The 27,710-nt window shown below is 40.0% G+C and overlaps 1 protein-coding gene across 4 annotated transcripts in view; it reads right to left on the reverse strand.

Annotated features, from left to right (window-relative positions):
* Window positions 1-27,407, reverse strand: part of Ctnna1 (catenin alpha 1) — a 173,494-nt gene extending 146,087 nt beyond the window's left edge. For 2 of the 4 annotated variants that reach the window (XM_058584299.1, XM_058584296.1), the window contains exons 1-2: window positions 27,273-27,387; window positions 113-176 (exon numbers count right to left, since the gene is read on the reverse strand). In XM_058584299.1, coding sequence (XP_058440282.1) covers window positions 113-119 — 7 coding nt within the window. In that variant the 5' untranslated portion in view covers window positions 120-176; window positions 27,273-27,387. Of the gene's footprint in view, window positions 1-112; window positions 177-26,669; window positions 26,826-27,272 lie in introns of those variants that run through there. The other 2 variants (XM_058584297.1, XM_058584298.1) reach the window with 2 other exon arrangements.
* Between the last annotated feature and the right edge of the window lie 303 nt (window positions 27,408-27,710).

Genomic DNA, 27,710 nt, shown 5'->3' on the forward strand with positions numbered 1-27,710 from the left:
CACAAGGGCCAAGTCGATCCCTAACACACACAAAAAAATTCTTCTTTTAAAAAAAAAAACTAATACAAAAGATTCGGGGCTGGGGATGTGGCTCAAGCAGTAACACACTCACCTGGCATGCGTGGGGCACTGGGTTCGATCCTCAGCACCACATAAAAATAAAGATGTTGTGTCCACTGAAAATTGAAAAATAAAAAAAAATTTTTAAAAAAGATTCTAATTTTTCTTACTCCACAACAGTTATACTGCAATATTAGTTAAATAGGTATACCTCAATTCATTTTTTTATAAATTCCTAGAAAACATTTTGTCTTGTTCTTTTTTTTTTTTTAAGTTTTCGGCAGACACAACATCTTTGTTTGTATGTGGTGCTGAGGATCGAACCCAGGCCACACGCATGCCAGGCGAGCGCTTGAGCCACATCCCCAGCCCCCTGTCTTGTTCTATTAAAACATAATACCTAAGTCTGGTGCCTTGTGCACCTACAACTAGTATCACTGAAAACCAGAAGAAGGTTAAGATGCACTCAATCATATGTCACTAGATCAGTTTCAGTAGAAATTTCCATTAGAGCTTTTAAGACTGTGGGGGGGAATGTTCAATGAAAAGAACAACAAAAACAACAACAACAACAACAATGAGCCTAGCACAGCTGCATGTGCCCACAGTCCCAACTACTTGGGAGGCTAAAGATTGCTTGAGCCCAGGAGTTTAAGACCAGACTGGGGAAGATATCAAAAAATTAAAAAGAACAAGAATAATGAGTGCAACTACTTATAACTGAGAAACTGATGTGACTCCATTTTTGAAAATAAATAAATAACACCAGCTTCTACCTCAAGGCCTGTCCTAAGGAAGGGGACGTGACCCTTGTCCTGGGAAAAACCTACAGAGCACTCCTAAGTACATACTCACCCTGCTGAATTGTTTGTCTGCAAATAACAGGAGAGATCTGTGGCGCCAGGTGTCCCTGACTCAGGCTAGGTGAGGACCCATAGTAACCCCCTAGCAACCACCAATAAGCTTGAGACAAAGAAAATACCTGGAATGCCAGATGACCCCTAGTAGTTTATGGTGGTTAATAACATGTTGGGAAACCATGTAGTTTAGCATGTATACCCCTTGTGGCCTAAACCAATCAATTCAAAGGAATCCCCTCTTGTACTAACCAATCACCCCTACCCAACTTGTTCCTGCCAGTGAATGAGCTAAACAAGGTTAAGATTTGTTGTTTGATTTTCCCGCGGTATGGAATGATTTGCTGTGTGATGTTGTGACGCATAGAGTATCCCCCCAAAACCTATAAAATCTCACTGGACAAAGGACCAGGACTCACTCCCTGGGACCACTGCATCGGGAACGACTATGAGTCCAGGCTCGAGCTTGCAATAAAAACTCTTGTGTGATTGCATCGGATTCGGCTCCTGGAGGTCTACTGGGGTCCCACGAATCTGGCATTACATAACCAAGTACATAAATACCCTTAGGATCACAGGTTATGGATCCTCAAAAGAAAAAAAGCAGCTGGGTATTGAGGTGCACGCACACCTATAATCCCTGCAACCTGGAAGGCCGAGGCAGGAAGATCACAAATTCAAGGCCAGCCTAAGCAACTAGGTCTTTTAAAAAATGAAGTTTAAAGGGCTAGAGATATAGCTTAGTGGGAGAGTACCCCCCACACACATTCAACCCCCCCAATACCATAAATCAAATCAACTTAAATTTTCCAGTAGCCACATTTAAAAAGATTTTTTAAAAACTGGATGAAATACATTTTAATATATATCTAGCCTAACATATATAATGTTATCATTCTAAGATATAATTAATATTTTCAAATTAGAGATACTTTACCTAAGCTGTAAATATTCAAAATATGGTATCTATTTTATACTTAGAGCAAATCTCAACTCAGACATGCCACAATTCAAGTATTCAGTCGCCCTTGCTACTTGACTACTACTAGACAGTGCAATACAGACCCTTTTTCAGACTCTTTCAAATTCAAGTAATATAACTGAAAAGGTTACAAAGGAAAACATATTAAGCTAGGTGAAGCAACTTGGGAGGCTGAAGAAGGAAGATTTCAAGTTTGAAGCCAGCCTCTGCAACTTAGCAAGGCCCTAAGCAACTTGGCAAAAGCATCTCAAAATAAAAAATAAAAAGGGCTAAGGATACCATTCAGTAGTTAAGTACTCTTGGTTCAATTCCCAGTTTAAAAAAAAAAAGATCGGGAGGAAGGAAGGTAGGTAGATAGGTAGAAAACATATTGAAATGTACTTAAAAACTGTTTTACAAACAATGTGTGATACAGTAATATATGTGTTTCTATATTAACACATTAAATAAGATTTGACGAGGATCTGACAAGAGGTCTCTGATAACTACTATGAAGTATAAAGAAAATGAACATTTGAGAAACTAGCCTCTACCTCAGAGCAAAGCCTGTCCAAGGAAGGGGGCGTGACCCTTGTCCTTGGAAAGAACCCACAGAGCACTCCCAGGCACATACCCACCCTGATGAGTTGTTTATCTACAAATAACAGGAGAGATCTGAGGAGCCGGCTGTCCCAGACTCAGTCAGGCCAGGTGAGGACCCACAGCAACCCCCTAACAACCACCAATCAGCATGAGACAGGGAAAATACCTGGGATGCCAGGTGGCCCTCCCAGTAGTTTATGGTGGTTGATAACATGTTGGGAAACCATGTAGTTCAGCACGACACCCCTCGTGGTTTAAACCAATCAGTTCAAATGACTATCCCTCTTGTACTAACCAATCACCCTTACCCAACTTGTTCCCACCAGTGAATGTGTGCTAACCATGTTTTAGAGTTGTTTTATGATTTTCCCGCGGTGTGTGATGATTTGCTAAGAGATGCTATGATGTATGTTAAGTCCCTGCCTTTCCCAAAGAGTATATAAAACTGCTGCAAACCCTGGGCTCAGGGGGCGTGTGGAGGACAGAGCTAGCTCGCAATAAACACCTCTTTGCTGCTTACATTGATCTTGGTCTCTGATGGTCTTTTGGGGGTCCTGAATTCGAGCAGAACCCATTGTTTTCAAGATATTGTCTTACTGTTATTGCAAATATGAAAAGCACTGATATTCCTGACAAAATTATTGGTACAGCTGAAAACTCTAGTTTGTTGCCTACGTTAATAGTGGAAGGTCAATTATAACAAATTAAAAAAATAAAATAGAAGGAAATGCTAAATTCCTGTTAGAAGAAACTGAAAACAAAAACAAATTTTTTTTAGTCCCAATTGAAAAAATTGATCAACTCTAGATTAAGAAAGCTTAATATGAATTTTAAGTTTATAGGAAGTACAGGGGATACAGAAGCATGTTAAGCAACACCACGAGAAAGTCGACAAATCTAAAAGAGTGCATTTCACACGAATCATACACCTTCAAAATGTCAACATAAGGGAAGGGATAAGTGAAGGGAAAGCCAGGAGATAGGCGAGCAAGAAATGAAAGGCCGAGATCAGGTAGATATATACATGAGAGTTTATTTGTTAGAGTTGACAAAGGCCATCTCTCCATAGATGGAGAGAGGCAACACAGGCTTGGGGTTTGAGACTTTTATGGGGGAGGCTCAAGGATTAGAGCTGGGTTGGTCCTAACACAAGCGGTTAAGGGTAGGGTTGGTATGAGGGAGTTGTGTAGTGCCCTTGGGCGGGAAAGAATGCTGGGAATGCAGGTGGTGAAATGTTGGATTATGAGGGAGTGATGAGACTTTCTCAGTGAGGTCCTTGTGCAGGAAAGCAAAATTTTTCTTAAAATGGCAGCTATCACTTAAGATGGCTGTCCAGATGACCTTACAGTGAAAAGCCTATTCTAGACTACTAGACTCAAGAGATAAATGAATCTAAAGCAATACATAAACCTTGATTAAACCCTGAATTGAAACAACTCTATAATATTTGTAGGAACTGGTAAATCTAAGTTTTATTAGATATTTTATATTATAGAATTATAAGATTTCTAGGCATAATAATGGAATTCTGGCTAAACAGAAAAATGACTATTTTTAAGAAATGCATTCTGAAATATTTATAAGTGAAATTTCAAAATGTCTGCAATATTATTCAATAAAAGTAAAAATGAATACTTAAATACAGATGAAGAAATATAAGGCCAAGCACAGTGTAGTATGTGCCTGTAGACCCCATGTACTTGAGGTCTACAGGCACATACTACACTGTGAGGTTAAGCTGGGAGAATCTCTTGAGCCAGAAGCGTTCAAGTTTGGTCTGGGCAACATAGCAAGACCCCATCTCAAAACAAAAAAAAAAAAAAGGAAGGAAGGAAGGGATGGATCATATATAGCTATACCTGCTGAATCTAGGTAAAAGACATTTGGGTGTATGTTCATAGAATTTTTCTTTTACTTCTTTGTATATCCAAATTTTCTAATTTATAAAACAGGGGAGACATTGCAGAAGTTTACGGAAAATATTCAAAATTCAAACTACTGAATATAGAAAAGTGATTTCCAAATAATCTGAAACAGTGCATGGTAGTACACACCTGTAATCCCAGGACTTGAAAAACTGAGACAGGACTGCAAATCTAAGGCCAGCCTCAGCAATTTGAAAAATTGCTGTCTCAAAATTTTAAAAAGAGGAAAAAAAAAAAAGAGGGGAGAGTGGGGAAAGCTGGAGATGTAGCTTAATGGTAGATTACTTGCCTAGTATCTGCAAGGCCCTGAGTTGGATTCCCAGTTGTAAGGTCCTTGCTTAACATCTGGATGGCACTTAAGCCACCATTTTAAGAAAAATTTACCGATTTCCCCACCCAAGGCCCTTTCTGAGAAAGGCTCACTACTCCCTCATACCAACCCCACCCTTAATCGCTTGCTTTAGGACCCGCCCAGCTCTTATCCCAGAGCCTGCCCCCAAAAGTCATGGAACCCAAGCCTGTATTGCCTCTCTCCATCTATGGAAAGATGGTCTTTATTTGTCAGCTCTGACAAATAAACTCTCATGTGTATCTCTGCCTGGTCTCTGTCTTTCATTTCTGGCTCACCCATCTCCAGGTTCCTCACTTTCCTTTCACCAGTACTGGGAGAAAACAGGAAGGCAGGGTGGGAGAGAACGGGAAGGAAAAAAGGAATCCGAATCATAGAACCACAGAAATGGAAGTGCCAATCTAGATGTGTTTGTCTAATCTCGTAACACAAAATGTCAGTTTCCAGAGAATTTATTTCACTGATGTGGGCAAATTTGTCCTCTGTACTCATATTATGTCAGGCCTATACTTTGTTCTTTAAAGGTTATTTGTCCACTAAACTGATCAACCCATGTCAGTAAACCTTAGGAAATGGAATGCTCTAGATTGCTAAAGGGATACAGGCAGCTCAATAAATGTCATCAAATGTCACAGATAAGACATTTCAGAAGAAATTATTTGCTTCATGGATCCTGCATTTCTAAGCATATCAGATACTACTTCAACACAAATAAGAGAGTGAACATTTCAGGATTGTAGAAGGAGGGAGCCAAGAGGTAGCAATAAGTAAAGCTAGCTCCAAGTGAACATTTAGGTTACATTTGAATTTAATTAAGCAAGAACAACATACCACAATTCACTTTCCCAAAGAAATACACTCTCCTATTTTTTCTGAAATAAAAGACTTCTGGGTCTTCTGTTCTCCTAGTTTTGATACTTTAGGATACAAAATATTAGGGGTAGAGGTGTGCTTGGGATTGAACCCAAGACCTTGCACATGACAGGCACATGTTCTACTACTGAGATATACCCCCAGCCCCATTGACTTCTTAACTTAAAAAGTGGGGAACTGATCTCATGAAAAATCAAAGGGAGATCAGTAGAATAGAGGACGAAAGGGACCAGGGGGTGGGAAGAGGTGAGAGAGGGGAGAAGCACTGGTGAGTGATAGTAGCCAAATTATATTGTCATATTGTGTACATGCATGAATATATAACAACGAATCTCACTATTATGTAGAACTACAATGCATGCATATATATATATATATATATATATATATATATATATATATATATATATATATGGGGGCAGGGGGCATGCAGAATATAGACACAATAATAAACTGCAAATGACACCTGGCCTCTCCAGTTGAGTGTATTTTGAGGGGAATGGGTGACACTGAGAGAGGCCAAGCCTGCCAAATCAGTAAGTCTGTGCCTTGTTGCCCATCCACTCTAAGCAATTTTGTTATCTGGAAGATCCAGGATTACCAGATCATCTGGTTTTCTGAGAAGCCAGAAATGTAGATATTTACATGAAATCTCCTAATATTCATGTCAGCAACAATTCCCCCCCACACACCAAAAAAAAATTTTTTTTTTTTAGTAATGTGGATTGAATTCAGGAGCACTCAACCATTAAGTCACATCCCCAACCCTATTCTGTATTTTATTTAGAGACAAGGTCTCAATGAGTTGCTTAGCACCTCACTTTTGCTGAGGCTGGCTTTGACCTCGAGATCCTCCTGCCTTGGCCTCCCCAGCTGCTGGAATTACAGGCGTGCACCACTGCACCTGGCTGCCAAAATTTTACCACTGTGACAAACATGTTTGGGTACTATGATTGCCCTGTTGGTCACCACTCTGCGATCTCTGAATAAGATTCTCCCCCAAAGTCACTTCTAGTTCAGAACTCCACATCCTCTTAACTAATGTCTCTGAGAAGGTCTTCCTCTTCCTCCATAAAAATTCACCAAGCCCCTACTAAAGGGACTGGAACAAAGTATTCCATCTCTCACATTGAGAAACCTGAAATATACTGACACTTAAAAATTAAAAACTCATTCAGTGTGTTTTCAAGACTTTCAATAACCATGATAGAAGTAGACTGCATCTTTAATCAAAAGCCCTGCCAAGAATGACACTAAACATTTTTAAACTATACAACAGAGCCAAGTTACGCTTTTGATGACCCCAATCCTTAAAGGATTTCCAAAAACAAAAGCAGAGAGCTTAAATATAAAGAGAATGTGTTCTACAACAACACAAGCTTATTGGTACCAGTTTTGACACTTACTTGGGGAAGCCATTTCACCTTTCTGGATGTTAGTTTTCTCATCTATAAGAGGATGAACTGTATATGCCTTCTAGCACTGACATTTCATATCTTAATAGCTTTCGAATTGTTTTATTAAACCAAATTAACTTTCTCAGGCTTAGCATGTAGTCTTTCTATCTATATTTTAAGTTTAAGGATAATAACTATGCATATATTTCTTCATATTCCTTAAATTGCTGGCAAGGTACTTGACGTAAAGCAGTTTTTAGCTGAACTGAATTTACGCAACCAGAAGTGAAAATATTTACAAGCCTACCAAGAAATAGTTCCTGCTTTAATCTTTGTCATATCTTCTGGTTTTCCACAATTAATGGCATTGTTTAGAGTAGCTGAGCAAATAATTTTTAAAACTCTGGCAGTTTCTAGTTTTCCAATTAACTTACAGAGTACTCCTTTGCAAGATCTATTACAAAACCTACAAGAGCTAGCCAACCTTAATTAATGACAGCAACTTTAAGTTTTTCCATGAGAGATTATGCTTAGTGAAACTAAATAAAAAGTTAAATTGTAGTTATTCAGTCTTCATTACCTTAAAAATAGCAATTCTGGCTATAAAGTAAAATATACATTCACTATAAATTCAGAAAGGTGCAGAGATGCAGTCCTTTGGCTAGCAATCTGTAAAATAGAAAGGGAGAGGAGAAACAACAAGGAGAAAGTAAAGGCATAGTTCCATCAGAAACAAGAAAGCTGATTGTTGGCAAACAGCCTCATTTGTGCAAAAGAGCTACATACCTTCTCAAAAGACATTACAAGTTCATTAACAACAGAATGGCCACATCATTCTTAAAATCCATCTACTCCAAAGCTTTAGTCCATACTTACAATGCTGTTCAATGCCAATTTTTTTAACAGCAAGGTTAAGTAAATGAAGTGTCAGAATAGTTCATTTAAATGCAAATCAGGAAATTTAGAAATTAAAAGTACCCAAAGCAAAGTTAACTGTCATACTGTAAAAGATACAGTGTTGCAGATTACTTAGTGCTGTCATAGGTATGCCAAGTTGCATGTTCACTAAGTAGGGTTAACACTAATATTGAAACCTCAACTCTCAAATCTCCTGGTAACTGGGGACAGAGGTTAACCCTTATAATTAAGGGGGGGGGGGGGTCCTGACTTTATGACTAAATCTCCAATCCCCTATCTATCATATTCCTCTTCTAAACTACAAACCAGCTGGAACTGAGGGGAGGGATAAGAAAATAATTGATATAAAAATGCAGATGGTCCACATAAACAAAAGAGAACACTTTTTTCCCATAATTATGGTCTCTATTTCTAATCACAATTACAATATCACCATCCAAAAAATATTCTTAAGACTTCCGTCAACCATGAAGGCCAAATACAATCACACCTACTGCAGAGTAACTGAATCAAACGAGCAATCTATCATTTGTATGTAATCAAGCCATAACATATATTATATAACAGGCATTCAAATGTCACACAGTAGTAGTTGTTGCTCTCCTTCCAAATACACAAGACTTGGCAGGCATGATGGGGCACACCTATAATCCCAAAGACCCCAGAGACTGATACAGGAGGATTGCAAGGTAGAAGGCCAGCCTTAGCAACTTAGTGAGGCCCTAAGCAACTTACTGAGACGCTGTGTCAAGATAAAACACCCTGTGTTCAATCCCCAGTACCAAAAATCAAAACAAAACCAAATACACAAACCTATGGAAAAAAGGATACCTGACTAGATCTTTAAAGAAAAACAATAGTAAAACACTTAAAAATCACTCTTTATTTTGTTCTCTTATATTTTTTATAATAACTTTATTTTTTTATTTATTTATTTTAATTTTTTTTTAGTTGTTGATGGACCTTTATTTTTATTTAATTGTATGTGGTGCTGAGAATCAAACCCAGTGCATCACGTATGCTAGGCAAGCATGCTACCACTGAGCCACAACCCCGGCCCTTTTTTTTTTTTTTTTTTTTTTTAATATTTATCCTCCAGTTTTAGGTGGACACAATATCCCCATTTTTCGTTTCCATGTGGTGCTGAGGATCGAAGCCAGCGCCTCATGCACGCCAGGCGAGCACGCCACCACTTAAGCCACATCCCCAGCCCCCAGCCCTTTTTTTTTTTTAATTTGGTATTGAGAATTGAACCCAGTGCCTCATATGTACTAGGTAAGTGCTCTACCACTGAGCCACAATCCCAGCCCTCTCTCTTATATTCTTTTTTCTTTTTTACTTTTTTTTTATCTTTATTTTATTTATTTATTTTTATGTGGTGCTGAGGATGGAACCCAGGGCCTCACGCATGCTAAGCGAGTGCTCTACAGCTGAGCCACAATCCCAGCCCCTCTCTTATATTCTTGAGGGCACAAAAGGCAATGAGGAAATAAAAGGAATAGTTTGACAACAAAAGCACTTAGTGAAGCCACCTGTAAACACACCTGTAATTGCAGCAACTTGGGAGGCTGAGGCAGGAGAATCATGAGTTCAAAGCCAGCCTCAGCAACTTAGTGAGGCCCTAAGTAACTCAGTGAGATCCTGTCTCTAAATAAAATACAAAACAGGCTGTTGCTCAGTGGTTAAGCACCACCACCACCACCACCCCCAAAAAAAAGCACTTAGTGAAGGACAAAAGGTAAACCTGAAAAAATAGTGTTCACTTAACCATTCATTCAGCAAATATTTGAGCGCTTCTTCTTCACAGATATTATCCTCAATAGGAGTGAACAAAACAAAAAAAAGGACCCCGGACATCATGACACTTAAGCAGCAACAATGGCAAGTTCAAGGCCAGCCTCAGCAACTTAGAGAGACCCTAAGCAACTTAGTGAGACCCTATCTCATGGGAACAAATTTTTACTCCTCACACTTCAGATAGAGCCCTAATTTCCAGAGTATACAAAGAACTCAAAAAATTAGACAATAAGTTAACAAATAACCCAATCAACAAATGGGCCAAGGACCTGAACAGACACTTCTCAGAGGAGGACATACAATCAATCAACAAGTACATGAAAAAATGCTCACCATCTCTAGCAGTCAGAGAAATGCAAATCAAAACCACCCTAAGATACCATCTCACTCCAGTAAGATTGGCAGCCATTCTGAAGTCAAACAACAAGTGCTGGCGAGGATGTGGGGAAAAGGGTACTCTTGTACATTGCTGGTGGGACTGCAAATTGGTGCAGCCAATTTGGAAAGCAGTATGGAGATTCCTGGGAAAGCTGGGAATGGAACCACCATTTGACCCAGCTATTGCCCTTCTCGGACTATTCCCTGAAGACCTTAAAAGAGCATGCTACAGGGATACTGCCACATCGATGTTCATAGCAGCACAATTCACAATAGCTAGACTGTGGAACCAACCCAGATGCCCTTCAATAGATGAATGGATAAAAAAAAATGTGGCATGTATATACCATGGAGTATTACGCAGCACTAAAAAAGGACAAAATCATGGAATTTGCAGGGAAATGGATGGCACTAGAGCAGATTATGCTAAGTGAAGCTAGCCAATCCCTAAAAAACAAATGCCAAATGTCTTCTTTGATATAATGAGAGCAACTAAGAACAGAGCAGGGAGAAAGAGCAGGAGGAAAAGATTAACATTAAACAGAGACATGAGGTGGGAGGGAAAGGGAGAGAGAAGGGAAATTGCATGGAAATGGAAGGAGACCCTCACTGTTATACAAAATTACATATAAGAGGTTGTGAGGGGAATGGGAAAATAAACAAGGAGAGAAATGAATTACAGTAGATGGGATAGAGAGAGAAGAGGGGAGGGGAGGGGAGGGGGAATAGTTGAGGATAGGAAAGGTAGCAGAATACAACAGTCACTAATATGGCATTATGTAAAAATGTGGATGTGTAACCGATGTGATTCTGCAATCTGTATTTGGGGTAAAAATGGGAATTCATAACCCACTTGAATCTAATGTATGAAATATGATATGTCAAGAGCTTTGTAATGTTTTGAACAACCAATTAAAAAAAAAAAAAGAGAGACCCTATCTCAAAAAACAAAAAAGGGCTGGGAATACAACTCAGTGGTAAAGCACCCCTATGTTCAACCCGCAGCCCAAAGGGGAAAAAAAGGTTTTTTTCACAAGTATGGGGCAAATATATATATTTTATATTCATTTATTTAGTGTCTATCTCATTATGGTTGAGACTATCAATAATGGAAGAGTGTTTAACAGAAAGCTGAATTAAGCTCTCATAACAGACAATTGATTATGGATGCACAGAAAGTCCCTGTTTCCATAAGGGACTAGACGACTCTAGTCTGAAATACAAAGAATATGAAAAAAAGAATCTGGACTGGCAGCGGGAGAGAAAAGACAGATAACAGGGAAAAGAAGTTTTTGTTGTAGAACAATGAGACTTAAACTCTTCACATAGCTGAGAAGTTCACAGAAGGAAGAAAAATGTATTTTTCTTATAGAGACAGGCAAAAAGATGTCTAGACTTGACCATAAAGTCAGGTAGTAATGCAAACTGGGTGAGAAAACACAATAATTATCTCTAAAACTTGTAGTATATACCTTTGATGACCCATTTTGTCATTCATTCATTAATGACCAAGTGCCATGTTCTGGGATTCTGCAAGGTGCCAGGGACAGAAAGACTAATTAGAAATCCCAAGCAGATATCATAGCAATTAATTATTAAGACCAAAAGGAAACAGGTATAGTTACAAAACAGAAATCTAGCAGATGTCATTTAATCAAGTGTTTAAATTTAGTATCACCACCAGGGAACAACCTGACAACCCACTGCAAAGCCCTAAGAATGAAAGATCAGACAAATCCAAACCGTGAAGCATCTACAAAACTTGTCTAAACCCTTCAAAAATGTCAATGCCAAGGAGAAAGAAGGGCAAAAAAAAAAAAAGGACTGGAAATCAAAACTAAAAGGATGACAACTGAATGCATTACGTAATCTCTTACTGATTCCTGATCCCAAAAAAAATATACACAGTGATATATTTTATACACATATACAATACATCATTAGGACAACTGGAGCAATCTGAATATGAATATGAACTACAAACTTCTGAAGATCTTGTCAAAAGACATACTCTTATTCAGAAGGTCTAAGCTTCCGCCTTCCAGGGAGAAGTAACATTAATCCTCAGACCATTCTTTAAAAGGTTTTACAGGCTGGAAGAGGCCTGGGCTCAATCCCCAGTACTATACACACACACACACACACACACACACACACACAAAAAGGTTTTAGAGACAGGGTGCATGCCAATAATCCCAGTTACTCAGGAGGCTGAAGCAAGAGAATCACAAGTTCAAGGTCAGCCTGGGCAACTTAGGGAGCCACTATCTCAAAATCAGAAAAAGGCTGGACATGTACTTCAGTGGTAGAGTATTTGCCTAGCATACATGAGCCCTTGGATTTAATCCCCAGTATTGTCTCCCACCTTAAAAAAAAAAAGCATTACATAATGTTATATCAAGTTCTTGCATGTGATAGTGGTATCATGGCCACATCCTTACTCTTTCCTCCCAAGAGTGACAATAACTTAAGAGTGAAGTTCCATGAGGTCTGGTCTGGAGTTATTATTCCCTGCAAAACTGAAATGTGTTAACAATTGATAAATCTAGGTGAATTGGTAAATCGAGTGCTCTTTGTACTTACTCTTTCAACTCTTCTGTTAGGTTTGAAGATTTTTACACCCTGTACCCCCCCCCCAAAAAAAAAGTTGGCAGAAAAATGCTCACAGTCTAGATAGGAATACAGTTACAAAATAACAAAAATGTAGAATTCTCTACTAGTGCACAACTCCGCTAGCACAAATGGCTAGCACAAACAATGGAGTTCCCAACTAGTCGGGAGGCCTTACTGAGATCTGACATTATTCCACAGAGGGCAGTTGTTTCAGGTTGTGAAGGACAATGACACCAAGAACACCGGCACTTTCCAGAAACCACTGTATGAGTGAAAATTAGGACAGGTAGTGAAAAAATAGCCATTAAGACTGAAAGATAAACTAAGAAATTAAGAAGGCATTAAAGGTTTGGACTTCATCCTTCCTAATATAAAAATATCCTCAACCCATTATATTCTCACCTCTAAAAAGAAAGAGCCAGGCACAATGGCACACACCTGTAATCCCAGCAGCTCAGGAGGCTGGGGCAGAAGGATCCAAGTTAAAGCCAGCCTCAGCAAGAGTGAGGTACAAGCAACTCAGTGAGATCCTGTCTCTAAATAAAATACAAAATGGGGGTGGGGGTGTGGCTCAGTGGTCTAGTGCCCCTAAGTTCAACCCCCAGGGAAAGAAAGAAAGAAAAAAATAAGGGTGGGGGTAGGAGGAGAGGAGCTGTTAGAAAGCTTTTTGTCACTGTAACAAATACCTGAGATAATCAAATTATAAAGTGAAAAGATTTATTTTGGCCTTAGATTTACAAATTTTAGTCCATAATTGGTTTGCCCCATTGCTCTGGACCCATGGCAGTATATATGGCCACCTAATGTCCAAAAAGTAAGAAAAAGTGAAATAGACCAGGTTCCCACAAATTCCCTTGAGGGTACACTCCCGACAAATTAAATAACATCCACTGAGCCCCACCTCCCAATAGAATCAAGGTGGGACTCAGTCCCTAAGGAACACTCCAAATCCAATCTATAATAGAAACAAAAACCCATCTGTTCCAGTCACCAAAGACAAGTAGAAAATCACCAGATGGCACCTTCACCACTAGAGCTGCATTTCCCAAGTCTATAGGATCTCTCCATACACAACTGCAGAGCTTGCTTCAAATTTTACAGCCACTAACCCAAGCACCCTCCCATTCCTATCCCAGCCTATTCTTCTTGTCCCTTGGAAGAAACTCCAGGGATCGTTTCCTACTTTTCCTCCTCCTCCTGCCTTGTAACTCAGAATATACATCACTCACCCTGTATTGTGTCCATCTACAACTAAAAAAAAAAAAAAAAAAAGATGTTGACGGATCTTAATGTATTCATTTATTTATATGCAGTGCTGAGAAATGAACCCAGTGCCTCACACATGCTAGGCAAGTGCTCTACTTTGAGCCACAACCGCAGCCCCTGCAAGGCAGTCTTTTAATAAATGTACTGTATATAAGCAAACCCCTCCCAATGTCACCGAGATACAGCAAACTAAATACTGCCTTAGACTATGACTCAATAAAGCTACCTGGAAAACATCATAGCTTCCACTGGTCTTAACCCAAAAAAGCTTAAATTTCTATCTAGGGTTGCCATCTTTCATCTCCTTTGATCTTTTTTTTTCCTCCCTCTCCCAAGGGATCAAGCTCACATTTCACTTTGCCACTTCTCTGCAAAATGACAGGTTTCTAAAGATGCATTTCAAAGTCAGTCCAAAGCTTTTCTGAGAACAAGATGACTCCAGGTCCAAGGATGTAAGAAAATAACAGGTAATTATAGGAAAACTTTGCCAATTTAGAAATCCCCAGAAAGAGAAAATGCCAAAAACACTGATTCTTACCTCTCCCTTTAAGCCTATGGCTTATTTGCGACAGTATCATAGTTCATAAACTATGATTAAGAGTCTGAATTAATAATGAAATATTTAATATAATAAAATATTCAATACACTGTGAATGAATAGTAACGATGAATCTTTGCTTGGAAAGAAGGCATGGATTGGAGGGCAAAGGCTCCTATTCTTCATGTCACTTAAAATGCAACACACTAAATGCGTTTTCTGAGTTATAACAGCACTTTCAGTTTAAAAAACAATCTGTAATATGATATGTCAAGAAATTTGTAATGTTTTGAACAACCCACAATAAAAAATTAAAAAAAAAAAAAAAAAAAAAAAACAATCTGTAGTCTAACTTGGTTAATAAATCACTGGATTATGTAACCCGATATTAACCAGGCTTCCAACTCACAGCTTCAATTCAGAATGTCAAATACTAACAAAATAATATTAACCATAGCAATAAGACATTTTCAAGACAATTGATGACCCACTTTTTTGACACTATTTAATAATGAAAAAGAAAATGAGGAAAATCCACAACTCAATATAATGAAATGGAACAGTCAAAAGTAGGCAGTCTAAGAAAGAATTAGCCTTTAAATTAAAATTATGGATTAAGACTAAATAATTAACACTAAGAATTGAACTGGATTAGATTACTTATTACAATTTTTTGTTTTTAAACTGAGATTGAACCCCAGTGTTCTACCAGCTACATCCCCAGCCTCTTTATTTATTTTCAAACAGGATCTTGCAGAGTTGCCTAGGATGGGCTTACAATCCTACTGCCTCAGCCTTTGGAGTAGCTAGAATTGCCACCATACCCCATTATTCATTACAAAATTTTAACACAAAAGATAAATTTCTCTTTTGTAAGTCCTTGAAAGCTTTTATTCAAAAACTCCTCAAAATGAAAACTGAATAACTTCACAAATAATTCCAGTCCTTCTTTCAATAAAATAACAACTTGGAAAAGATGACATTTTAATAATCACATCACACTACACATACAGTTCAGGTTCCAAATGATCAAATCTTTGTTACAAATATTTAGAACAAAATCCAAAGGTGCCCTTTGAACTATATTTACAGTATATGCACTACTCCAAACTTGCAGGTAATGAAAGGCACAATCAAAAAGTGGACTTGATAGATGACAGTTCATCAATAAATAAACAGAAACACATGCTAATTTCAAGCTCCATTAGAAATGGAGTTGAGGCATACTTGTACATGAAAAAAAGTATGGCAGTTATTAAAAAACTAAATAAGAAAATATAAATATTTAGAAGCTAAGAAAGGGTAATGTTACCGTTTTATTTTGAAGCATGGTTATTTTTGAACTCTTAAAACTTTCAATAATGGATACTTCAGTATAGTGATGCCACCAGATGAGCAAATAACATGAGGCAGAGCAAATGGAGCTAAACTGTCCAATTCCCTACACTGTTTGGTTCAGGTCCACAATATGGGGCTGAGCAACCCAACAAACACTTTCAAGACCTGGAAGCAAGCTCACTGGCACCTGGGCAAGTTTCACAGACCGCTGCCCTGTGAGACTCTCCCAGATGCTTAATGCACTTAACTTTTTCCTTAAAACAAGGTGCTAAAAACAAATACAAAAAAAAAAAAAAAAGGAGGAAGAAGAAAGAAGAGAAAGGTGTTAAGACAAATCCTTTGACATTTTGCAGTATAACCAACAATTTTTTAAGGCTTCAAAGCTTGTGGCTTCATGATCACTTATGGGAAAAAAATGATTAAGCGGAAAATCACTTAAGGGATAGAAAAACAGAACAGATAATTAAGTTCATATTTTTTACTACCTTTTTTTTTTAAACTAGTACTGGGGAATTTATCCAGTATTGCTCTATCACTGAGTATTCCCCTAGTTTTGTTTTTGTTTTGTCTCAGGGTCCCTCTTAGTTATCCAGGCTAGCCTTGAACTTGCAATCCTCCTGCTTCAGCCTCCCAAGTTGCTAGGAATACAGGCATGTGCCATGGTGCCCTGCTATCTCACTATTTCATCTTCACATAGGGGTGCATACCTATTCAGAAGCTCAGGAGGCAGAGGCAAAAGGATCACAAGTTCAAGGCCAGCCTCAGCAATTTAGTAAGACACTGTCTCAAAAAGAAAAACAAATTAAAAAGTGTTAGGGAGGGGCTGGAGTTGTAGCTCAGCTGTAGAGCATGAAGCACTGGGTTCGATTCCCAGCACCACATATAAATAAGGAAATAAAATAAAGGTCCATCAACAACTAAAACAAAAAAAATTTTTTTAAGTGTTAGGGATGTAGCTCAGTGGTTAAGTGCCCCTGGGCTCAATCCCCAGGATACCACCCCCCACCTAAAAAAAAAAAAAGTCAAACTTGCCTCAAAAAACACACAAAGGAAATTTTTTATCTGTTCATTTTTTTCACTTTTTATACGCTGTAGAATTCATTCTTTGGAGCCAGGCACAGTAGCCAGGCCAATGCAAGAGGATCGCTTGAGCCCACAGATTCCAGATCAGCCTGGGCAAAATAGTAAGACCCAGTTGCAAGAAAAATAAAATATATATATATCTCACTCTTTGCTATACTATTCTAAAAACATTTGAATTATCACCTCCACAATCCAGATATAGAAAAGTAAACTTATTTACTTCTAACAGCATATGCATACAACTAAACCACACAATTTAAGTGTTCAAAATATTATTCACTCAGAATCTATGCTGCAAAAGACAAGTCAGCATCAACCTCTGAAGAGGCTTTAGAAGTGCTACAGATGATAAGGTGGACCCATAATCATCCTTGACAAGGAGCACTACTGGACAGAAATTCAGTGCCAAACACTCTCTGGATTATACCACCACAAGTACACAGCTCTCCCAAAATTTACTATGAACCTACCCAGCCTGAGGGACATTTCTATGTCGATCTAAGGAGTATGATCTCCATCAAAACCCTCCCTTTTAGCTGTGTTGGGGATTTAACAGAGCACTCACCTAGCACATGTTGAGGCCCTGTGTTCCATCCCCAGAAATTAAAAAAAAAAAAAAAAAAAAAGCCTACTTTTAGCTTCATTCAACAATGGAAAATAACTTGATAATACCACAGATGCAAATAAAGTACACTTTTTGAGGGGAATCTAGCAAAATTTTAAAAGCTGTAAAAGTAACATATCTTGGAAACAACCCACATGTCCATCAAAAGATGAATAGATAAACAAAATGTGGCATATAGATGCAGTATTACTCAGCCTTAAAAAGGAAGGAAATTATGGGAGGACACTCTGGGAAGATGACAGAGTAGGAAGCACCAGGAAATGTCACCCCACCTAAATAAAAAGTGTATTGACATAATCTGATATACCTACTTTGGAATTCCTCAGTCTATTAGAAAAGGCATGAAACTTCTGGAGAAAGGATTGGACAGTAAATTAGATTCAAAAAGTGAAGCAAGAGGATCTCAGCTCTTAAATATACGTTTTATTTCTTCTAATTAGTTATACATGACAGTAGAACACATTTTCAGGTCCACAGGTCATGTAATCAAATATATACATAGGATAATAATGTCCAATTCATTTTACTATTACTCCTATTATTCCTACTCCCATACCCCCTCCCCTCCCCTCTATCTAGTCCAAAATACCTCTATTCTTCCTCATCCCCTTATTGTGAATTAGCATCCGCATAGCAGAGAAAACATTTGGTCTTTTTTTTTTTCTTTTTTTTTTTTTGTAGAGGGGATTGAACCCAGGGGTACTTAACCACTGAACAACATCTCCAGCTCTTTTTTATAGTTTATTTACAGACAGGGTCTCGCTGAGTTGCTTAGAGCCTCGCTAAATTGCTGAGTCTGGCTTTGAACTTGCGGTCCTCCTGCCTTGGCCTCCTGAGCTGCAGGATTACAACTCCTGGCCAACATTTAACCTTTAGTTCTTTGGGATTGGTTATTTTGCTTAGCATGATATTCTCCAGTTCCATGCACTTACTGGCAAAATACCATAATTTCATTCTTCTTTAAGGCTGAGTAATATTCCATTGTGTATATATGTATGTATCACAGTTTCTTTATCCATTCATCTGTTGAAGGGCACCTAGGTTGGTTTCATAGTTTAACTATTGTGAACTGACCTGCTATAAATATTGATGTGTCTGCCATCACTATAGTATGCTGATTGTAAGTCCTTTGGGTATCTACGAGTGGGATGACTGGGTCAACTGGTGGTTCCATTTCAAGTTTTCTGAGGAATCTCCATACTGCTTTCCATAGAGTTGCACCAATTTGCAGTCCCACCAGCAATGTGTGAATGTACCTTTTTTCCCCACAGGAGGATCTCAAATTTGAGGCCAGTATGGGCAACTTAGTGAGACCCTAAGTAATTTGTGAGACCCTGTCTCAAAGATTACAAAGGACTGGAGTGAAGCTTTTTGTGCTGGGGAATAGGGAAAATTTTAAAAAAGAAAAGAAAGAAAAAAGAACTGGGGCTATAGCTCAATAGTAGGGCACCCTGCATTCAAGCCCTAGTACCAAAAGAAGAAAAAAGAACTTGCCCTGTTCAGCACTCCATAATAGAACATAATTTTATAATATTATAAGTTAAGTAGAGCTGGGGATGTGGCTCAAGCAGTAGCATGCCCGTCTGGCATGCATGCGGCCCAGGTTCGATCCTCAGCACCACATACAAACAAAGATGTTGTGTATGCCGAAAACTAAAAAATAAAATATTAAAATTCTCTCTCTCTCTCTCTCTCTCTCTCCCCCTCCCCCCCACTCTCTCTTAAAAAAAATAATAATAAGTTAAGTAAATATCCTTTATAAATCAACTTATTCATTAAACAAATGACCACATTGAAACTCCAGGGCTGCAACTTATAAGACTGAAAACTCCTAAGAGCATGTCATAATCATTATGATGAATCATAATTCATCAAATAGACACATAATTGATAACAAATTAGCAATAAAAAACACCTCACCCCATAAATCTACTGTTTACCATAACCTAAGAATACATTTTAAAATGTATTTCCTTGTTCACCATGTGCTTACTGTGTAGGAGGAAAAGTGGATGGAATAGTAATATAATATCTACTTTCAAGGTATCCACAGTTTAGCTAAGGTAGAAGAAGCTATAGGAAAAAATTCCATGACACTAAATTTGACAATGTTTTCTTAGATATAACATCAAAAATACAACAGTAACAACAACAAAAATTGTACTGAATCAAAAATAAAAACTTTTGGGTAGCCGGGAACAGTGGCGCACGCCTGTAATCCCAGCAGCTCAGGAGGCTGACGCAGGAGGATCTCGAGTTCAAAGCCAGCCTCCGCAAAAGCGAGGCTCTAAGCAACTCAGTGAGACCCTGTCTCTAAATAAAATACAAAATAGGGCTGGGAATATGGCTCAATAGTCGAATGCCCCTGAGTTCAATCCCCGGTACCAAAAATTAATAAGTAAATAAATAAATAAATGAAGTGAAAACTATTGGGCTGGGCATGTAGCTCAGTGGTAGTATGCTTGCCTAGCATACATGAAGCCCTGAGTCTGATCCCCAGCACCATAAGTAAATAAAACTAAAAACTATTATTAGCCAGATGCAGTGGCACACACCTGTAATCCCAGCATCTTGGGAGGCTGAGGCAGGAAGATCATGAGTTCAAAGCCAGCCTCAGCAACTTAGCAGGGCTCAAGGGCAACTTAGCAAGGCCCTAAGCAACTTAGTAATGGTTAAGAGTCCCTGGATTCAATCCCTGGTACCAAAAAAAATAAAAAACTATTGCCAAGAGTCATGGCACAACATGCCTATAATCCCAGCTATTCTCAAGGCTGAGGTAAAAAGATCTCAAACTCAAATTCAAGGCCAGCTTCACCAACTTAGTGAGATCTTGTCCCAATATTTTTTTAAATATTTTTTAGCTGTAAATGGATCTTTTATTTTTTTTTTTAATTTATATTCGGTGCTGAAGATCAAATCCAGGGCTTCACACATGCCAGGCAAGTGCTCTACCACTGAGCCACAACTCCAGCCCCCTGTCCCAATATTTTAAAATACATAAATTAAAAGTGCTGTGGGTATAACTCAGTGGTAGAGTACCCCTGGTTCCACTCCCAGTACCACCATCAAAAAAAGAAATAAATAAATAAAAGTAAATAAATAAAAACTTGTGCAACAAAGGACACCATCAACAGAATGAAAAGGCAACACATCAGTTTGGGAGAAGATACTTGATTTGCAAATCATATATATTTGATAAAGCACTACTGTCCAGAATACATTAAGAACTCTTGATATGCCTAAGACCCTGGGTTCCTAGCACTTCAAAAAACAGTTTTTTAACTTAAAAATGGATGGTTTAACCAGACATGGTGGCACACACCTGTAATCCCAGCTAATCATGAGACTGAGGCAGGAAGATCTCAAGTTCTAGGCTGGGCAAATACTAGGCATCAGCAATTTAGACAGACCTTGCCTCAAATTAAAAAGGGCTGAGGATATAACTCAGGGATAGAATGCCCTGTGTTCAATCCCCACTATGAGGGGCGGGGGTGGGGGGTGCTAAATAGAAATTTCTCCAAATGTATATACAAATGGCCAATAATTACATGAAAAGATGCTCACTCATCATTAAGGAATTACAAATAAAAACCACAATGAGACAAACAGCCTCAATTCATCACAATGGCTATTATCCAAAAAAAAAAAAAAAAAAAAAACAAGGGGCTGGGGTTGTGGCTCAGTAGTAGGGTGCTCGCCTAATATGTATGAGGCACTGGGTTCGATCCTCAGCACCACATAATATAAAGATATTGTGTCCACCTAAAAACTAAAAAAAATCAATATTTAAAAAAACACACAACATAAATAAGTGTTGGTAAGAAAGTAGAAAAACTGGAATCCCTGATGCACTTCTGGTGCTAATCCAAAACAACTCAACAGCTATAAAAAACACTCTGGTGGTTCTTAAAAAACACAGGCCTGGCAGAGGTGGCCTATGCCTATAATCCCAGCTATTTGAAATTGCAAATTCAAAGCTAGCAACTTAATGAGACCCTGACTCAAACAAAAATAAAGGTCTGGAGATATAGTTCAGTGATAGTGTGCCCCTTGGTTTAATCCCCAGTGGGGGTGGGGGGGATGTTAAACACAGAATTACCACATGATCTAGCAATTCCACTTCTGGATATATTCCTCAAAAAACTAAAAGTAGAAACTCAAACAGGTATTTGTGTACCCATACATTCATAGCTGTATTATTCACAACAGCTGAAAGGTAGAAATAACCCAAGTGTCTGTAAAAAGATGAATGGATAATGGAATATTGTTATTCAGACTTTAAAAGGAAGGAAAGTACCAGGTGTGGTGGCAGACACCTGTAATCTGAGGAGGCTGAGGCAAAGGTTCAAGGACAGGCTGGGCAATTTAGCCAGACCCTCTCTCAAGGTGAAAAATTTTAAAGGTCAAGGGGAATGTAGGATGTAGTTCAGTAGTAAAGCACTTGCCTAGTATGGGCTAGGCCCTGGATTCATTCCCCAGCTCTCAAAAAAAAAATTTTTTTAAAGGGGGAAAGGAGGGAATTCTGAAACATGTTACAAAATGAATAAACCTTTATGACAATGTTAAAACCAGTCACAAAAATAAATACATACATACATGCATACATACATACAAGGGTTGGGGATATAGCTCAGGGGTAGAGCACTTGCTAGAATATGGGAGGCCCAACACAGGAAAGAAAAACAGACAGAGAGATTAAAAAAAATATAAAACAGGATGACAGTTGGGAATGGGAAGTTATTGTTTAATGTGAATGGATTTAATGCCACTGAAGCATACACTTTAAGAGTGCAAGTGGTTTATTTTGTTACATATAATTTGCCCCCCCCCACACACACACACACACACACACAAAGGATAGTGAGAATGTCATGTGTCAGGTGCAAATTTTAGGATTTCAGATAAAAATTATTTTCAGCGACAGTGATCAAAGTTTCCATGCAAAATGCATGTTTGCAGGGTGCAGTGGCACATGCCTGTAATCCCAGCAACTCAGGAGACTGAGGAAAGAGGATGGCAAGTTGAAGGCCAGCCTCAGCAGCTTAGTGATTGATGTCCTGTCTCAAAATAAAAAGGGCTAGGAATGTAGCTCAGTGGTTAAGCACCCCTGGGTTCAATCTCTAGTACAAAAAGAAATGGAAAAAGCATGTTAAGCTGGGTGTGGTGGTACATGCCTGTAGTCCCAGCTGTTTGGAAGACAGGTGAATCCCTAGAGCCTAGGAGTTCAAGGCCAGCCTGGGTAACATATTGGGACTCCAACACATGTTCTCAAAAAACAAAGAAAATAGGTGTAAAAAAAGGGCTAAGATGTAGCTCAGTGGTAAAGTATCCCCAGATTCAATCCCCAGCACCATCAAAAAAAAAGCGGGGGAGGGAGTAGAATTTAGAGTGGGGCACAGGGGCTGGGGATGTGGCTCAAGCGGTAGCGCGCTCGCCTGGCATGCGTGCGGCCCAGGTTCGATCCTCAGCACCACGTACAAACAATGATGTTGTGTCTGCCAATTACTAAAAAATAAATATTTAAAAAAAAAAAAAAATAGAGTGGGGCACAGTAGCTCTTGCCTTCTATTATCCTAGATACTTGGAAGGCTGAAAAAGGAGGATCAAAAGTTTGGATCAGGGGGTTTAGTTCAGTAATAGACTGCATACCTTGCATGTTCAATCACCACCACTGGGGAAAGAGGGAAGAGCGAAAGTTCAAGATCAAGTCTTAGCAACTAAGTGAGACCCAGTATCAAAGTCAAACTACGGGCTGGGGTTGTAGCTCAGTGGCAGAGTGCTTGCCTAGCATGTGTGAGGCACTGGGTTTGATTCTCAGCACCACATATAAATAAATAAAATACAGGTCCATCAACAACTTTTAAAAAAAAATCTTTTTTAAAAAGTCAACAATTAGGCCCAGTGGTAAACACCTATAATCCCAGCAGCTCAGGAGGCTGAGACAGAAGGATCAAGAGCTCAAAGACAGCCTCAGCAAAAGAAAGGCACTAAGCAACTTAGTGAGATCCTGTCTCTAAATAAAATACAAAATAGGGCTGGGGATGTGGCTCAGTGGTCAAGTGCCCCTAAGTTCAATCCCCAGTAAACACACTCCCACAAGAAAAAAAAAATTGTAAAACGGGCTAGAGGTCTAGCTCGATGGTAGAGCACCCCTGGCTTCAATCCCCAGTATACGAAAATAAATAGGGTAAGCAAAGAACAGAAAAGGAAGATATGTAAATTGGACACTGTAGAGAGATGATTTCATCAAAGATTATATCTAGGTGGAAGGAAAAAAAGAAAAACAGAACTGGAGATGATTTTCAATTTACAAAAAATAGCAATTTGATATTCCAGGCCCTCCACAATCAGTTGCCTCACTTACTAGTGTTCTCCCAGGAGTTAAACCCTAAAATAAAAGACCTCTGTTTCTGTTTTGTTTTTGGTACTGGGGATTGAACCCATGCTTTCATGCTAAGCTGCATCCCTAGCCTTTTTTATTTTTTATACTGAAAAAGAGTCTTACTAAGTTGCTGAGGCTGACCTCAAACTTACCATCCTCCTGCTTCAATGTCCCAAATCACTGGAGTTACTGGTGTGGGCCGCCATATCTGGTTCTCCTTTTTTCAACAAGAATCTAATCTTCTCTCCTTGCCAAGTGCCACCCCAACAACTGAGGCCATCCGTTCCTGCCTTCAGGGAGCTTATGAGGCTCACTTTCTATCAGGAAAGGCAAACTGGGACATTAATAAGGTACAGCACAAGACTGGGGTTATGGCTTAGGGGTAGAGTGTGAGGCCATGGGTTCAATCCTCAGCACCACATAAAAATAATAAAGGTATTGTGTCCATCTACAACAATAAATAAATTTCTTAAAAAGGTACAGCACAATTAAAGTTTTCCTTAAAATGTAAGCAATAAACAATGCTACCAAAAATGAAAGAACTAAAACTAGACACTAATTAAGAGCTCATGGGGGTGGGGGGGAGAGTTAGGGGTAACACACAAAACTTGCATCACAGAAGAAACAATGTTACAAAGAAACCTAGCCATCCAATCCATACTTAAATCCTCTTTCATTCCTCCAAAATACTGCTCCTTTATCCCTACCACCTTTATTCCCTGCCATCTAAGTTCCTAGCTCAACTACCTGATTCCCCATGCATACAAATAAGTCTTCTCTAAGCATCAACAGAAGTTAAAATGGTTATTAGATCACAAAACTCCCTACAATGGTTCTTACAGATTTAGAATAAAATCCACATATGGGCCAGAGGTGGTGGCACATGCCTATAATTTCAGGGACTTGGGAGGCTGAAGCAGGATGATTCCAAGTTGGAGGCCAGCTCAGCAACTTAGCAAAGGCCCTAAGCAACTTACTGAGACCCTGACTCAAAAATAAAAAATAAAAAAGAGCTGGGATGTGGTTCAGTGGTTAAGTGCCCCTGGGTTCAGTCTCTGGTACCAAAAAATAAAATAAAATAAACATATGGCCCTCTTTGGCCTGGCCTCTCTCTTCCCTGGCTATCTCATGTGAAGCCTTCTGTCTATCCCAAGAGTCCTAGGCTACAAGTCTCAAGGCCTCCAAACACATTAAGTCTCTCCTATCTCAGGCCCTTTACACCTGCAGAGGATCCTATTCCTGTCTAGATCTTCACCAACACACACACCATCACCACCCCCAAAACACAGGGCTGTCATGTCTTACACTAATGATACTTTCTCAAAAGAATTCCAAGACCCTGCCAGTTACTCTGAATCTCCACATCTGGTTTATGCCTCCTGAAGAGAACAGAGTCTCATTTTAGACGTGCTGAGTTTGAAAAGCATGTAGGACATTCAAAGAGTTCCCTGGGACTTAGATGACTACCTGGATGATGAGGAGAAGACATCTGTATTCAAAATGGACAGCTGGATATTAGTACTTAAGGTTAATGAGAGACTGCAGAGAGCACTGATTTTCAACTAGGGGGAAGAGTTGATCTTAGATCTCTAAGTCAGTATGTAAAATGAGATGTTAACTAATGAAAGTGAAGGTGATGCCACATCAATGGTGTGGAAGACCAAAGGTATTCTGGATAGAACTTACATGGGGGAGGGAGGAAAGAGTAGCCAAAAGTAAAGGAAAAACCTGGAAAGTGATATCACAATATCCCACGCCCTCTTATGCATCTCATGACTTTCTCCCTTCATATAAAGTTTTAAAACTCAAGTTCTGTCTGATTCAAATACACCACCTCCCAAAATCTGCCTTTCCAGACATCAAAATAAACTCATCAGCTCTCTGTTGAGCTTCCACAAGTTTCTTCTGCTGTTAGTACTACATAAAATTAGACCCACACAGTTTCTTATCAGTATTGTTATGGCTTTAGAGCAGTCTGTTACATCTGTGTGTGTGCCTCTTCCAATATGCTGTGAGCCCTTTAAGGGCAAAGACCGTGTGTGCTCCCAAAAAAAAGGGGGGGGGGGGGAAATTAACTTACAAAAATTCAAGAAGGTAAACAATTGAGCAGAGACAATGGATGATTCCTCCACTCTTTACAAATCCTGTTTCTTAAAACCGCGTGGATGACCTTTAAAAAAATCACTTCTAAGTACAAAGTATCCTTTCATCAAACCGCCAGCATTTCCTTCATCCTAAATATGAAATGGTTTTAAATTTACTGGGAAACCTAACATATCTTTCCTTATTTTCTAAGTTATTATAAATTCCGTACAAAACACACCCCCGAATGTTACAAAGACTCAGGAGGACACAACAGGGTTCCAATCCGGGATTGGAGACAACCGCTGCCTGCAGTATTGGGAAGCCACAGCTGCCGAGCCAAGCTTAAACAGTCAGTCAACATCCTTCCTGACCAGTTTTCTCGTGTTTTTCTCCCTCCCCACCTCCACCCCAGCGCACGCACAGGCGCGCGCGCGCGCGTGCACACACACACACACACACACACAAACCTTCAAAAGTCAAAAAACAAATTCTCTAATGCCATTTCTAAAAACTAAGACTGAGAGAAATACATACAATTACGTAGAACAAGGCGACTGAGTACTTTCAAAGTAAAGGTTGATATGTACACGCCAAAGTCCATACGGGTGTGGCGCACCTTACCAAAGAGACTGTCAGAGAAAGGGAGAACTTCGACTTTCAAATTCGCCCAGGCCGGAATTCGGGTCCTGCCAACGTCGTGTCCAGCGCACTGGGAAGTTTCCGTGGCCAGGAGGGGGAGGGGAGCAGCAGCCACAAAACCAGACAACAATCACTTCCCTGGAAAACTCAACTGCTGGAACACACCCGCACAGGGACAAGGCGCGGACGCACCACCAGACGAAAGGCAGCTGGGGGCGCACCACAAGAACCCGCGCAAGCGCCAAGGCCCCGGGAACAAAGTTTAGAAAACAGGAGAAACTTTTCCAAGAGGAAGCGCCGCGGCCGCGCCGGGCCAGCGGCGTCTCTTCTCCAGCCGCCGCTGCCCCTCAACTTCCAGACCACTGGAAAGCTCGGGCCCCGCACGCACAGTGCCCAGGCCCCGGCGAAGCGGCCGCCCGCAGGACGCCTGACCCTACCCGCCTGGAGCCCAATCCCAGACAGCGTCGCCCAAGAGACTGCGCTCCGCCAGCCCACCACAAGGCCCGGCTTCAGGCGTCCCGGCCTGAAGGGCCCCTTGCCCAGATGGGAACTCACGTCTGCGCAAAAGGGGGTGCGAAGAGTTACCTGCGTCGAACGGGACGATAGCAGGAGTCCAGAGGCGCGAAGCCGACGGCCGCCGCTTTGTCTACCTCCTGTCCGGCTCAGAGGAGGAAATGGGCCGCCCGGCGCACCCGCCCCCCGCCCGCGGCCCGGGCCCCGCCCGCCCTTCCCGGCACCTCCCTCCGGCACGCTCTTCCCGGCGCCTCCCCCTGCTGCCCCGCCCGCTTTTCCTGGCCTTTCGCTGCCCGCGCCGAGGGGAAGAGCTCATACTACAGGCCCGGACCCTCGGAGGACCTATATCTTTTCGCCCCTGCCCCTAGAATTACTCATCTCGGAATTTAGTGGGCGCTCAGACCGACAGTGACCCCCGAGCGGGAGGAGGAGCGGTGACTCCTGGAACAGCTAGCTGGCGGGGGAGGGCTGGGGAAGGGCAGGTGAGTCAACTCTCGACGCACAGGTGAA

The sequence above is a fragment of the Marmota monax genome, unplaced genomic scaffold (assembly GCF_021218885.2).
Source record: "Marmota monax isolate L192 unplaced genomic scaffold, Marmota_monax_Labrador192_F-V1.1 WCK01_AAM20220418_F8-fsc00006, whole genome shotgun sequence".
Lineage (NCBI taxonomy): Eukaryota > Metazoa > Chordata > Mammalia > Rodentia > Sciuridae > Marmota > Marmota monax.